Here is a 15,252-nt window from a genome sequence, read left to right as displayed (position 1 = left end):
AGGAGAAATAAATTTTAATTCTGTTTATCCCACTTTAAATCTGTCGGTTTGTTTGAGTTAAAGCTTTTGGCCGCTGGAGGAGAGTACAAGAAGAATTCCCCATGTTGTTCTCCAAGACAGTTTTCAAAGTCCGGAACAGTTGCCTGGTATGTAAGATTACAGCACCGACGATGGAATGCAGTTCGGACGGAACGGAATTCCGCAATATTCTTGCCTCGGAAACGGAAAAAAAAATCTTACGATGCTACCGGCAAGTATTACATTCCTGACATATTCTCTCGCAATGCTTACAAGGCGGAGTGTCATCATTAGCAGCCACGTCACCGGANTCCCTTTTTTTTTTTTTTTTTTTTAATTCTTTCCAAATCTCGCACCCTCTGCTAGACAGCTTTTTAACCCAGAGAGTCGTTAAGCTGTAATCTGCAGACATTTACCATAAGTGGTTTTCTTTTTATCTCCGTCCGACTGTGAATTATTGATCCGTAACCGTCGTTGTTTTTCCTTGACCGTCTTAATATTAAATTCTCCACTTTATTTCTCATCTGAATACCTGATCATAGACTCGAAAATTTGAATATTCGAAAAACTGACACTTCCACCAATCGAAGCGTTTTAAACGTGTGACGTCACGTCTAGCCGATGAAGTTTTGCCAGAAGGGGGCGAAAGGGAAGATTTTTTTTTATTTTAATCGGATGACGTCACGTCCGCCCATCAAGTTTTACCGAAAGGGGGCGAGAGGGAAGATTTTTAATTTTAAATATAATAAAGGAGGATGTTTTCGGATGACGAGCTTTGAAGAGTCTTCTATCTTCTTCATTTCTTCTTCTTCTTTTTTTTTTCTTTTCCTTTCGTCGACCTGATTTACAATTCGGTGTAATAAATTCATCATATTTTTCGGTGTGACGTCCATTCGTCGGTAAGGAATTGAACGAGTCGAAATTCACTTTAATAAATTCTCGTCGTCTCTAACTCATCGTAAGGTGAATCCAGTCAATCACGTAAAAGCTCAACTGAATTCTTCCATCTAGCTAAATTGCCAACACCATCTGCCTTAAGTGCAGCACTCAATGCAAATCCCAATCCCGTTGTACACAAAGCCTCATAACTTCGGGATTCTTCCAAATAAGAATAAACTGTAACCGAGCGAATAATTTAATGCGATTATCATATATTAAGCTCTAATTATTTGAAATCGGGATAATGCAACACGCCGAATCTCTCGATCTTCTCATTAAAACTATGCCAAAGTGTATTTCGAATCTTCTTCTTCTCCTAAGGATAAGCTAAAGCAAGGAGAAACTCGTTACTAAAAGAAATCTTTAATTTCGAATTTAAATTCTCCTTAGGGACGTTACACCCGAGCGGATTCGGCGCGCTTCCTCCTTGACGAATGTTTGGAGCATCCCCGGGGATGATGCTGCTGCCTCTTACAATCCTCCCTCTTCGTATTCTACCAAGCTTAAAAACATCTCTTTGGTTCACAACTAGTAACCGAGTCCCATACGCGACTATCATCCACGTGTCTGCCCTTAAAGGATTGGGAATACCCCGTGACACATGCACATACAAACTACCTCCTTTGGGTGAATGGTCGGGTCGTAGGTGGTTGGTGTTACTATGACAACACCTAATGCAAACGACTATCCGGTGTTTGGGGCGAATTCAGTCCTTTGGGAACGGGCCAGGTGGTCGGCTTTAGACTTAAGTCGTTCGCGTGCCTCGTACCCATTATCTCTGATCGCTTCTCGTAGGTGTTAATTAGAGTGGTACGTTGGTCACGTTCAACCAACCCTCCCTATCACGTCTTAACTTCTAACGTCACTACCGATCCTCTTTTATTTTGTCTCGTATATTCAAATTTTTGAAATAATTATGCATGCAGTTTTTCTTTAGCGCCCACCTTTTTTTTTCTTTGTTTATTTTCTTTTTTTTCCTTTGGGGGACTGAGTTTAAAAAATTGTTGTTTAACTTGATTGTTTTCTGTTGCTATTTTAGAACTTCCCTCGTCTTAAATCATATACATGCAATGCACACAACAATGCACACAACATCACTTTTTCTTTCTCTTCTCTTTCCTAGTTTAAATTTTGGGCGGAGGTTTTAAAGGCGCTAACCTCACTACAGACAATATATATATATATATATATACACATGTGTGTGTGTATATATATATATATATATTATTATATTATTTTCAAATATTCTGGGCTTACGTAGTTACTATTTACTTAAAATTGTCTATTCTTTTCTGTCATCAATATTTGAATATTTTTGTTTCTGTCGTAGGTCCGTGACACGCCTGTCCAATACTTATACGTGTGTATGGAAGTCAGTCTCGGGGAAGGGCAAAACAAAGTTGTAAAATATTCTCAAAATAAAATAAAATAAAATAAACAAAATATTGCTTTTGTTCTCCCCTTTCTAAAATTCACACACACACACACACACAGCAGGATAGGAGAAATAAATTTTAATTCTGTTTATCCCACTTTAAATCTGTCGGTTTGTTTGAGTTAAAGCTTTTGGCCGCTGGAGGAGAGTACAAGAAGAATTCCCCATGTTGTTCTCCAAGACAGTTTTCAAAGTCCGGAACAGTTGCCTGGTATGTAAGATTACAGCACCGACGATGGAATGCAGTTCGGACGGAACGGAATTCCGCAATATTCTTGCCTCGGAAACGGAAAAAAAAATCTTACGATGCTACCGGCAAGTATTACATTCCTGACATATTCTCTCGCAATGCTTACAAGGCGGAGTGTCATCATTAGCAGCCACGTCACCGGATGTTAGCTAATTATCCGAGCACTAGCTACTTCCTGTCGTATTCACGGCACTTTCCCCTCATTCGCAAGCTCCCTTTCCACCCACCCTTTTTTTTTTTTTTTTTTTTTTTTTTTTTTTTAATTCTTTCCAAATCTCGCACCCTCTGCTAGACAGCTTTTTAACCCAGAGAGTCGTTAAGCTGTAATCTGCANTAATTATTTTTTTTCTTTGTAAATTTGGCCGTAAAACCATCTTTAATTTCATTATTTATTCTAGATTTCGAGGGTGTAAAATACACGTTTATTCCGAATCGGCTCTCTTTGATTTAGAATTTTTGGGGTATGAAATACCACTTTTGTTTTGGTGTTGTTCGGTGTGAAACCCGTCTTGCCCTGTGGTTTTTTTTTCTACTAACCAATCTCGATAATTCATTATAGTATTGTTGGGTTTTAAAAAAACCAAACCTTTCTGACGCCTGTGACGAAATGAAATAGTAGGAGCCAAGCTCGTAGACGAATCCTCCAGCGCCTCGTACGATGATTGAAGGGTTATTTCTTGAATCATTCACAATTGCGGACGGCCTCCCGCCCCGGTTAATGTAACAACGGCGGTGGCTGCACAATTATCGCGTATCGATAGCGTTATCTGGGCATCCGAACCCGTATCCGTTCAGGTGCATTACGCGGAGCCATCTTCTCCAAATGTTCTAATTCGAGCGCTATTCAGCCAAGCCACTTCGCCTGTTATTGACTCAGGAGTCATTTGTTTCCGTCTTATTAACTACAATAATTACATTGTAGCTGCCAGTGACATCGTCATTACCGAAATGCGAATAGGAGAGAGAGAGAGAAAGAGAGAGAGAGAGGATGGGGGAAGGAAGGAAGTAAAAAAAGAAGAAACTTGGAGCCGCAATTAAAACTTTACAAAGCAGGTACGGACACCTGTGGGATTCGAGATGACATTAATTGCTTATCCGATATCTTTAGCGCGCCCGTCTTCTCTAAACTTATCAGTAATTCATAAAGATAAGAAAGATGGTAATGCACACGTTACTCTTCTTTTATTTACGCTTTCTTTTCTACTGTTTAATTACTTTGTTTCATGCCTGTTGCTAATTATTGCGCACTAATCACTCGTGGCTTGGAAAAAGATGCTGTCTCAATTGTCATCTATACATCCACTTTATCAGTTTTAACAGACGTTTAATTATTTTAACGAATGAATTATAAAAGAAAACAAAAGATATATTCATTGTACAGTACGAGCCGTTAAAAATGGCGCGTTACATCGAGGTCGAACCATTGCAAACGTGACACTTTAAGCGAGTCTCTCGCCGCTCCCTCCCTTTTCTCTGTACCAAAAGATAAAGATGGTAATATCTGGTACGTTCGTTAATCCTTTTGTCCGTGTCACGCGACGTCCCCTGGGCCGTCTAATGGATCTAATTTTAGTCTTAATGATGTTATAAGGTCAATTATACATTGAAAAGCGTTGTGATCACGCGATGCTAACCAGTGGTTTCTTGTTGACTTCGCAGCTGGTTCTTCCCCATATAACATGGTGCCAACATCTCAAGGTGGACAGCCAGGCCAAATGATCAGTCCACCTCCTCCGGGCAGCGCTCCGCCCCAGGACGGTTTATATAACATGAGCATGAATGGTGGCGATACTTACCAGCCAGTCTCTTCCATGGGAGCCAATGTACAGTCACAGGTAGGCCTAGTATGTATCCTGCAATTTTTATTTTACTTAAGTATCTTATTACTCTACCACTCCAAACTTAATTTTAATTCTATTTTCATATATTGCAAGTAGGAAACACATTGTTTTTGAAGTGATTTAGGGGGAGGGACCATCTCTCTCTACAAGCGTTAAAAAGCGTGTTTCAGTTCAATTAAACTCTTTCAGTGGCCATTTTTCTCTTCTACAATTCGAAGAGTAGGGATGAAAATTCCGATTTTGCTGCAGCAATGAGAAAAAATTTGTGTGTGAAGGAGTGAAGTAGGAAAGAAAACAATTAAATTAGTCATATAAAAAATAAATTCTTTAATATCATTCATAAGATTCATTCATACTTTTAATAAGCTCTGTATAAACAACCTCAAAGCTCTTGGAAGGGGAAGGAAAAGAAAAAAAAAAGCAAGCAAGCTATCATTTCTTCTCGTAAAAATATATTTTTAGCCACTTCAAAAACAATGAGAAAATAATATTTTCTTTGTAAACATTAGAAAATTTTAAATCTCGAAATTCCTTTATCAAAATAATTTTTTTCTCTTTTTATAATCACCTAAGCTGTCAATGAAATCTGTTATTTTTCAATTAATTAATAAACAATTAATGGAAAAATGTAATTATTACGATTCTAAAACGTATTCTATAAGTGAAACAAGCGAAACAAAATGGCTATATATTAATGTTACGGATAGATCTACAAACAGCTACAATAATAATAATAATTATGTGTATCTTCTAGAAGAGTTTCAATCAAAAGTAACTCTTGATTTATTAAATGTCAAGAACAGAATGACATTTTTTTTTTTTAAATAAATAAATCTGTCAAGTAAAATTTTGTGGGTGTATTAATGGATTTTATAATATATATATATAATTTTTTCATTAATGTCGGTTAAGATCTTTAATTATCTTTCAGTATCCAATCTGTTAATCAATTGAAAACTTAAATGAGAATGAATTTTGATTTAGAGATTAGAATGTCAAAATTTTAATAGAAACTTAATCTTTCATTGTCAAATAATCTTTGCAGAGATGTGCCATGATTCTGTGTTTTTTTTTTTCTTTTCTTTTCTTTCTTCCCCTTCCTCCTGCAGAATAATAAATCCATTCTAATAAGCGTTTGTTTAGCAAAAAGCACAGACTCTTCTCCAAATTAAAATTTATGTCTTAATTTCATTTTCCTCGTTTCTCTTGTTGATTTTTCTAACAAGGCCTCTCGCATCCGTACACATTTCTGTGTTTTATGTAAGAGTAAATGAAAAATTGGTGAAAATAATCCTTATAAAAGTTTCGTGTTTTCTTACATAAAATCGGGAGTTTTCTCTCCTTATTTAAGCGTGTTTTTGTGTTATTTTGTGTATGTAAAATCGAGGGTTTTTTTTTCCCTTCTTTAAAACGTGTTCGTTAAGGTACTTTGGCGTAATTAGAAAAACAATCTGGCACTGTTGCGTGTTTCTTTAATCGGCTGAAAGGTAGCCAGAATCCTCCAGTTTGCATTATGTTTGTGTGTGTGTGTGTGACTGGGAATTCTCTTCTAAAAATGCTTCACAAAGATCACTTAACTAATTTTTTTTTTTCTTTTCTTCCTCGTTTTACAACCGCTCATTTGTACTGACGATGACCATTTTTATTTCCAGGCCAACGCTCTCAGGCATGTCATCTCGCAAACAGGGGGTTTCTCAGACGGTCTTAGTGGACAGTCTGCGGCAATGTACGATCCCAGCATGCATCAGGTGGGCCTCTAACCTAAATTCTATCTAACATTCTCTAAAACCGTCTATCAGTTACGGCCCTACTATAATTAATTTTTGTTATATATTGACAGGCAACGGAGCTTCACCCCTAGTTGAAGTTGAAGAGCGGCTAGCCGAAACCGAACGTTGGCTGTTTCGACACATCGTGCCAGTCCGAAATGTGTATCCAAAACGAAAATAAACAAAACAGCAACACGAAAATAAATAAAAAAAATCAGCCGCCCTCGATACATCTGCGGAAGTCTCACGTCTGGACCAGAGTGGCTCCCACCTGGAGGCGGGTGAGCCATCACATCTGATCTCTGAGGATGTGTCCGAATTTTTGTACAGAAAAACATCAATCAATCTCTCTCTCTCTGTACAGATCACATGTTGGACGGGTAATGTCTTCTCCCGTACATCTGTACGTTTGTCCAATCGTCCGCTATTATCAATGTCAGCCGTCCACTGTGGTGGGCAATATGGCGTCATCATTTTGGATCTCGACTGTTATTTGTTCATTATTTTGAGTTATACTACTGCCAGGGGGGATAATATTGGAGCTGTTATTGATTTTTTGAGAATAGGGTTGGATTTCTAACTCTTTATGCAATAAATCAGTTGAGAAGAAAGGAACACAAAAGAGGTAACTGCTACCTCGGAAATTCTCTCATTCTCATTATCTATCTCTCGCCTGGTGGTGTAGTTAGGCTGTTTGTACATTGATATTTCACCCTGTATAAACTTGTAACCTGTACAGAAACGTGTTCCCAAATTCCTCTTACCCCCTAAGAAGAAAAAAAAAAGCTGGAAAAACAATTAGTTCTCCACCGTGTCTGTAGTCAATAAAAAGGTATTTTTCCCTTTCAACAAATCTCTCTCGACTCTTTTTTTTATTATTTTTTAGACACTCGAAAACACAGAAGATATTGTAAATTAACTAAACTTAAACTTAAAAAAATATATATATATATTTATTTATTTTTCTTCAATAAGAAAGCTGGAAACATGAACAATGTTTGCATTTATTTTATCCCGTTTTTCTCTTAGCCAGTTGGCAATAAAAGTGATACTAAAAATAACCTAAATATCAGGTGTAAATAAAACACCTTTGCACGACATTATTACCAAGGGGCAATATCTGGACGGTTTATAAAGCCAAAGGCGCACTAGGGTTTTGCCTTAGTGGGCAGTATGGTTTCTCTGCACGTGGAAACTATCAACTCTATCACAAGTGGAGCCACACTATTTATGTTGTGGTGAAAGTGGCACTTTGCCTCCCGTCTACATTGCTTCCGTCGTTATCACGTCAAGACTGTCAGCATCTCTCTTTTCGTTTCGACGTGACTACACGTATTGCAGGCCACCATATTGAATAGAGTCGCACATATAAGCCATTGAGGGAAAGCAAACCATTATCTGTAATTATGGACCTTAAACGTCCATAATGGAATCTCCCTCTTCAATTTTTGATTAGGAAAAAATAAAGAAGAAAAAAAAACCACCCTCTCTTCTTTTTTTTTAAGATTAAAATGGTTCTGTTATGTAAAGGAGTCCTTTCCAATTTTAAATGTAATTGTTCTCTAAGCGTGGGGAAGAGGGGGAGATTCAAAATTAGAGAAATAATTGTTATTGCTGGACAGTTTTGAGCCAGATGACGATTTTTTTTTTTTAGTTTATTTACGCAAATTTTGCACTTAAAAAAATGATTTAAAATTATAAAATTAGCATAAAATTCTTAAAGAAAAGAAAATAAAAAAAATTTCTCATTGGATTCCTATTTTTATCCAAGTAGTTTAACATCAGACTGATTGTTTAGTAGAAGAAAAACTGTTTTCACTGTAGGATGTAAGGATCGCCTGCAACTATTAGTCAGCACACCACATGTTCTGTTAGTGACAATGTAGCAAGATGAACGGATAAAAAACTTCAGTTAAAGAACACCGGGGGCGGAGAAGGGGGCTCACATTAACACGGCAATCACATCAGTCAAGAACAAAGCCATTATAGAGTTGAGAAGAACATTGGTGCCGACTATCGGCTGTTACGTGGTGCAAATATCAATCACTACTCACCCACTTCTAGACACGTGTATTGATTTCTTTAATTAATGCCACCCACCGAAATAGATGGGATTTTTGATGTATTAATTTTCCTCGTGTACACTCTCTCTCTCCAAATTCGTTGGAGCATTTCTCTATATTGCATCTACGATCACGTTTGGTAACGTAGGAGGATATTTTTATAAAGTAATATTTTCTTTTATTAATTTTTATTATGGATGTCCAGTTTTTGGACATCCATAAACATGATATGGTATAATATTTAAAAATAATAATAGGTAAATGTTGTGCAGTTGAAAGCTGCAAGACGGATGGTGTGGTGGATTCGAAACTCTCCCCCCTTTCCTAGTGACCAGCAATAAGTGGACGTCGGAATCCATCCGTCTTCTGTCTACTGTATCGGACCAGATTCTTCAATATCTCCTGCCTCCTCCCCATCAATATCCTCGAATTACCTCCAGTAACATCGTTAACGGCTACCTACTATAAATCGTTGGACCACCAGCTCCACTGGAGGGACAACTTTAGATATAAATTCTCCATTTTCTTCCCCATACCGCAGCCAATAATCTGCTACCCACAGGTGGACATTCCTCCACTTTTTTTTTCCTTTAGTTTCCTGGTGGGAACTATTCCCCGTCTTCTTTTATAACTTTATTAATAATTTATCTGCTATGTCACGATTAGTGTCGAGCTCTTAAAAGAAATAAAAAATAAAATAAAATAAGGCGCGACGGGTAGTTCAATTTAGACGATGATATTGCTACTGTAGTAGAATTTCAGCGCTCCGGCTTCTCTCGCCAATCGATTTTGAGGACCGGGTGTTAAAAAAGTATTCGAACCAGGCAGTGCTGGTCACGTGACGGGCGTCGATAGAAAATCGATCATTCGGGGGGATACGAGAGACCAAACTTAACCACTAGGAACCACTGGAAATTTTTTTAATAATGCATGGATTAATTTTGCTTCCAGCATAAAATATGCTTATGGTTACATGGTACTCATTGAGAGAGAAAGGCGACTTAGACTGGTCCAGAGCCTTGTGGACATCACGTTAATAGAATAATAAATAGGGTGGTTATGAATTTGGTATCCCATGGTGGATTTAGTGCAGAGCCTCCTGATAGATTTCTTACTGTGGTCACAAGAGAATGTGCTGAATACAAACGACAGAAAAGACCGGGGTGATCGCCAATTGTCTTGCTCTGGCACGTTTCTCCTGCAGAAGGCACATTTTTGTCACTTCTTGTCGTCTCTGTCTGTCATTGGACTGAAAACATGGACTTTTCATCAACGTTCTAACCCCCCTGTGATTTGATCAAATGGATTTATAGCTTTCGTGATTATTATAGTCAATTGGTAAAGGAATGAAATGGTTTTTGGTATGCCGACTGTAAACAGGACGGCAAATATTGGATCTGGCTTTCACTTCATAACTTTTACTCAGCTTCTCTTTCTCAGAAAGACTGATCGATAATTAGTCTACACATATCTCTCTATCCCAGCGGTATTTTACTTTTGTGATTTCTCTAACGTGTCAATCACAAAGCCTTGTACAATTCTCCAAAGTGGCCTAAACTTTGACGTTTCCTTCATCTCCTTCCCCTTTATTTCCTTCATTTTCTAATCTGTAAAACTTCCTAAACCGAGTGCAAGTTTCACAGGATTAAGTGAGTGAACTGTCGGTGTCAGTCGTGCTGACTGACAGTTAATCAAGGAGCTACTATGTTGCTTAAGGTTATTAATTGAAAAATAATGAAAAATGATTATTAAAATTAAAACAAAACATTTATATAAGCCGGGTATTACCCTTCAAAAGAAAGGAAGGAGTCAAAGAGCGGAAGCGGACTTCCGTATGCCATAAACACTTAACAGAAGATCGTTGGGTAGTTAAGGCACATTAACCACTAATGAGGTGCAGTAAAAATTTAACTACCGGTAAAATTAATAACGCAGAAAACCTTAAAATTTCAACGCTAAAGGGAGGAACAGAAACGATTCTAGCATTACATGAGATGACGTTAATGTTTGCCTGGAAGCATGCTGTGAAAAATATACTTATCAAATCGTTTAAACTCATATATGGCTTCTCTGTATGGTAGGCGAAAACTGCGGTGAAGAATGCATCACAGGGGTTCTGCTAAATGATAGGTGTTAATCCTTCGATCCGCTTGATGCGTAATTTCCTTCACGTTCCGTATATCCGCCTTATAAAAAGTAGATAAAATCATTTTAAATATTTTCTTAACTTTCTAAAATCTTATTTTAAAATTCATTTTTATAAAATCTTCTTCCCTTCCAAAAAGCCAGCGCCATTTATCTAAAACGTTTCTACTCCGGACAATAGAGAAATATTATTTTTAGCAAGAAAAACACACGTGTCTGTCATTCGGGAACAAAAAAAAAAGAAAATAAGGGGGAACTAAATTTAATTATTTGTTTATAACTAACTTTTCCTCTCTGACAAAAAAATAAAAAAAAAGTATTCGCAGTCCAAGCTCCATCGTTCACCTGAGGCTATATAGGGGGAAAAACCTGAATTATGGACGGTCCAGCAAGCTATCGACGCTTCAACCCGGAGGCTGTGTGTCTCCAGTCGGAAATCATCCTAGATTTAATGGTTGGTACGCCTTAGGGTCGGGCTTAGGGTCTATTGCAGTTCTCACTTCCTTTCGACGTTCTAATACTTCCAACACCTCGATAACGTACTTGTGCTATTGTTAAAGTAGATCGTTAAATCTACCGGGACTGCATCCATTGTAGACACCTGTACTATCTATCAGTCAGGTGATGGTTCTTCCCCTCTCCTATGCACCGATTCACATATAGAAGGTGTCGATTGAACTGATTTATAGTTAGTAAATGAATACGGTCCTCTCTCTCTCTGTTCGGTAGCATCACCCCGTCTCGACCGGGGGATAGATAACAGTTAAAAAATTTATAGTTTGGTGGTCTCAAAAAAAAAAAAAAAATAGAGTGACAAGCGTAAAAATAATTCCTTAACTGCAATAAATATTAAATGCGATATATTTTAATTTAACGAGTTTACTTTCTGACGTTCTTGTTTTCTTGTAAATTTAATTTTGATTCTGACTGTTTGACAGAAAGAAAAGCAAGATAAGCCTATTACTAAGCTGTACGAATTTTTTTATTTTTTTTATTTTATAAACCATCTTTTGTTCTTTTGTCTCTCGGTGTCACTCCACTTCAAAATTTTTCTTAATTTATTTAAAATGTCTCCTGTTGCCTAGATTATTTTTTGGTTTATGAAATTTTATTCAATATTTTTAACTCGATAAATATTTATATATCATTTTTTTTATTTATTCTTTTAATTTAAAGACTTTACGTCACATTCTTTATATTTAGATGCTGGTAATAACAAATTCTTNGGCTAACAGTTGATATATATATATATATATATATGAAAGGAAAAAAAAAACTAATGATTCTTATTAGGGAGAGGGTGTGCATTATACATAAAAAAACAGTATAAATTGTAAGAAAGATTCTTCCCGCTGCTAGTGAGGGGGGAAAGGAAATTTAAATATCCTAACGCGATACACAGTAAAAAAAAATTGTATGTAGGCTAGTTAGCAAAGCAGTTAAGTCGTGCAAGGCAGACAGCATCACAGGGTTTATAGAAAGTGACAGTAAATCCAACAATCCTTTATAGAGAAAAAAAAAGCGAGATTTTTTTTTATCGACTTCTTTTTTAACATGGTTAAAAAATTTAATTATAGTGTCTAAGAGTACAGACGCCCGAGAGCGAATTAAAAAAAAAGCCTCTTTATGTGTCGGTGATGGAGTTGATCATTGACTTAAATGCATCAGTCTTCCATCTTCAACACAAATTATTTTCTTGCGGGAGGGACTACAGCGAAAAGAGTTCAACCCGCTTATTATTTCGTAAGTAATGATTTTCGTCAGTCTGTTTTTCTTTTTCCTACCCCCTTCGCGAGCCGCTACTACTACTACTTCTACTACTACTACTACTTTTCTTTTCCTTTCTTCTTTCTTTTTTTTTTTTTTCGGGGCGAGTGTCTGCCACTTCAATGAATCCAATAATCTTTAAGACCAGTTTAAATAATGAAGTAGAAATTACGAGAGGTTTGTAAGACGCTCCAATGCTCTGACTTTCATGTCGCCAGTCAAAAGGGGATGTCAATTTGCGATGAAAAATATCTATCTTAATTCTTTTCACCGTCACAAAAACCAGAGTAGAGACTGCCACAATAGATTACTATTCATCATGTTCAATGGCCCGGATTTAGATGACCCTCCAATAGGGATCGTGCACCTTAGACGAATTAAAACGATCGAATATCTAACTCGTTCCCCCCTCTCCTCCATACACAAGCCGGGGAAAAAAAAGGGAGTTAAAACACAATTGTTTTGTTTCGGTTTTCTACTTCTGTTCCTCTCGCTCCCTTCCAAGTCTAATTGGTGAGGAAGAACAGTGATAATGACTATATGTGAATCCTTCAATGTCTACCACAGTTCGCTTGCTGGCAATTGGCAACGGATGACCGATTCGGAGAATTTGTTCCATTTCTGACATATATTGTTCATTATGACTCCCACTCTCTTTCTAAATTATTTGTGCTCCACTGCTCTCTCATCCCAGCTCGTTTCCAGCTACCCAAGCCGGAAATCTTGAGAAACCCAAAACTTGGAAATGTTTAAAATAATTACGATCATCCTAAATGAGAATTTTTCTTTCTTTCTAGTTTATTTTTTTTTCTTCTTCTTCTTATTCCTTCCCCTTCTTCGATTTTATTTAATGGATATATCTTCTCTTACTTCTGTCTATTGCACCTTTATGGGTTTGAAGAAACTTTTTCATTTCTAGGGGTTTAAATTTCGGTTTCGAGCCAGATTTAAGAGGTTTAAACTCTTGTAGAAGGATCCAATTTTTAATGGATTTTCTTTTATTATGTTTGTTGTTTAGACCAAGATGAAAATTTTAATGGATTCTCTTCATTATGCTCCTTATTTATATCACTGTTTGTTTATTTAAATACTTATAATACACACCTCTTTCCCTTTATGTAAATTTAAAATGTCCAACTCTTATACACATAAATTTTTTTAAAGGTTCTTCTTCATATCTTTTCCATAGTTAAATATTAAAATTTTAATTTGTTAAGGTCACAGACTCTTCTCCAAATTAAAATTTATGTCTTAATTTCATTTTCCTCGTTTCTCTTGTTGATTTTTCTAACAAGGCCTCTCGCATCCGTACACATTTCTGTGTTTTATGTAAGAGTAAATGAAAAATTGGTGAAAATAATCCTTATAAAAGTTTCGTGTTTTCTTACATAAAATCGGGAGTTTTCTCTCCTTATTTAAGCGTGTTTTTGTGTTATTTTGTGTATGTAAAATCGAGGGTTTTTTTTCCCCTTCTTTAAAACGTGTTCGTTAAGGTACTTTGGCGTAATTAGAAAAACAATCTGGCACTGTTGCGTGTTTCTTTAATCGGCTGAAAGGTAGCCAGAATCCTCCAGTTTGCATTATGTTTGTGTGTGTGTGTGTGACTGGGAATTCTCTTCTAAAAATGCTTCACAAAGATCACTTAACTAATTTTTTTTTTCTTTTCTTCCTCGTTTTACAACCGCTCATTTGTACTGACGATGACCATTTTTATTTCCAGGCCAACGCTCTCAGGCATGTCATCTCGCAAACAGGGGGTTTCTCAGACGGTCTTAGTGGACAGTCTGCGGCAATGTACGATCCCAGCATGCATCAGGTGGGCCTCTAACCTAAATTCTATCTAACATTCTCTAAAACCGTCTATCAGTTACGGCCCTACTATAATTAATTTTTGTTATATATTGACAGGCAACGGAGCTTCACCCCTAGTTGAAGTTGAAGAGCGGCTAGCCGAAACCGAACGTTGGCTGTTTCGACACATCGTGCCAGTCCGAAATGTGTATCCAAAACGAAAATAAACAAAACAGCAACACGAAAATAAATAAAAAAAATCAGCCGCCCTCGATACATCTGCGGAAGTCTCACGTCTGGACCAGAGTGGCTCCCACCTGGAGGCGGGTGAGCCATCACATCTGATCTCTGAGGATGTGTCCGAATTTTTGTACAGAAAAACATCAATCAATCTCTCTCTCTCTGTACAGATCACATGTTGGACGGGTAATGTCTTCTCCCGTACATCTGTACGTTTGTCCAATCGTCCGCTATTATCAATGTCAGCCGTCCACTGTGGTGGGCAATATGGCGTCATCATTTTGGATCTCGACTGTTATTTGTTCATTATTTTGAGTTATACTACTGCCAGGGGGGATAATATTGGAGCTGTTATTGATTTTTTGAGAATAGGGTTGGATTTCTAACTCTTTATGCAATAAATCAGTTGAGAAGAAAGGAACACAAAAGAGGTAACTGCTACCTCGGAAATTCTCTCATTCTCATTATCTATCTCTCGCCTGGTGGTGTAGTTAGGCTGTTTGTACATTGATATTTCACCCTGTATAAACTTGTAACCTGTACAGAAACGTGTTCCCAAATTCCTCTTACCCCCTAAGAAGAAAAAAAAAAGCTGGAAAAACAATTAGTTCTCCACCGTGTCTGTAGTCAATAAAAAGGTATTTTTCCCTTTCAACAAATCTCTCTCGACTCTTTTTTTTATTATTTTTTAGACACTCGAAAACACAGAAGATATTGTAAATTAACTAAACTTAAACTTAAAAAAATATATATATATATTTATTTATTTTTCTTCAATAAGAAAGCTGGAAACATGAACAATGTTTGCATTTATTTTATCCCGTTTTTCTCTTAGCCAGTTGGCAATAAAAGTGATACTAAAAATAACCTAAATATCAGGTGTAAATAAAACACCTTTGCACGACATTATTACCAAGGGGCAATATCTGGACGGTTTATAAAGCCAAAGGCGCACTAGGGTTTTGCCTTAGTGGGCAGTATGGTTTCTCTGCAC

At 36.9% G+C, this 15,252-nt stretch overlaps 1 protein-coding gene and 1 long non-coding RNA gene across 3 annotated transcripts in view; both read left to right on the top strand.

Annotated features, from left to right (window-relative positions):
* LOC111633621 (homeobox protein extradenticle-like) overlaps positions 1-7,107 on the top strand; it is a 75,649-nt gene extending 68,542 nt beyond the window's left edge. Inside the window, exons 7-9 of one of the 2 annotated variants that reach the window (XM_023378239.1) lie at positions 4,302-4,477; positions 6,136-6,231; positions 6,324-7,107. In XM_023378239.1, the coding sequence (XP_023234007.1) occupies positions 4,302-4,477; positions 6,136-6,231; positions 6,324-6,344 (293 nt within the window). In that variant the 3' untranslated portion in view covers positions 6,345-7,107. Of the gene's footprint in view, positions 1-4,301; positions 4,487-6,135; positions 6,232-6,323 lie in introns of both variants that reach the window. The other variant, XM_023378229.1, reaches the window with a different exon arrangement.
* Positions 7,108-13,916: 6,809 nt separating this feature from the next.
* LOC111633454 lies at positions 13,917-14,917 on the top strand. Its single transcript, XR_002758060.1, has 2 exons — positions 13,917-14,043; positions 14,136-14,917. It is a non-coding gene; the product is annotated as an uncharacterized LOC111633454 (long non-coding RNA).
* The last annotated feature ends 335 nt before the right edge of the window (positions 14,918-15,252 follow it).

The sequence above is a fragment of the Centruroides sculpturatus genome, unplaced genomic scaffold, assembly GCF_000671375.1.
Source record: "Centruroides sculpturatus isolate CEXI.00-Female unplaced genomic scaffold, Cexi_2.0 scaffold54, whole genome shotgun sequence".
Lineage (NCBI taxonomy): Eukaryota > Metazoa > Arthropoda > Arachnida > Scorpiones > Buthidae > Centruroides > Centruroides sculpturatus.
The sequence above is the reverse complement of the archived record's forward strand: the minus strand, read 5'-3'. Positions and strand labels throughout refer to the sequence as shown.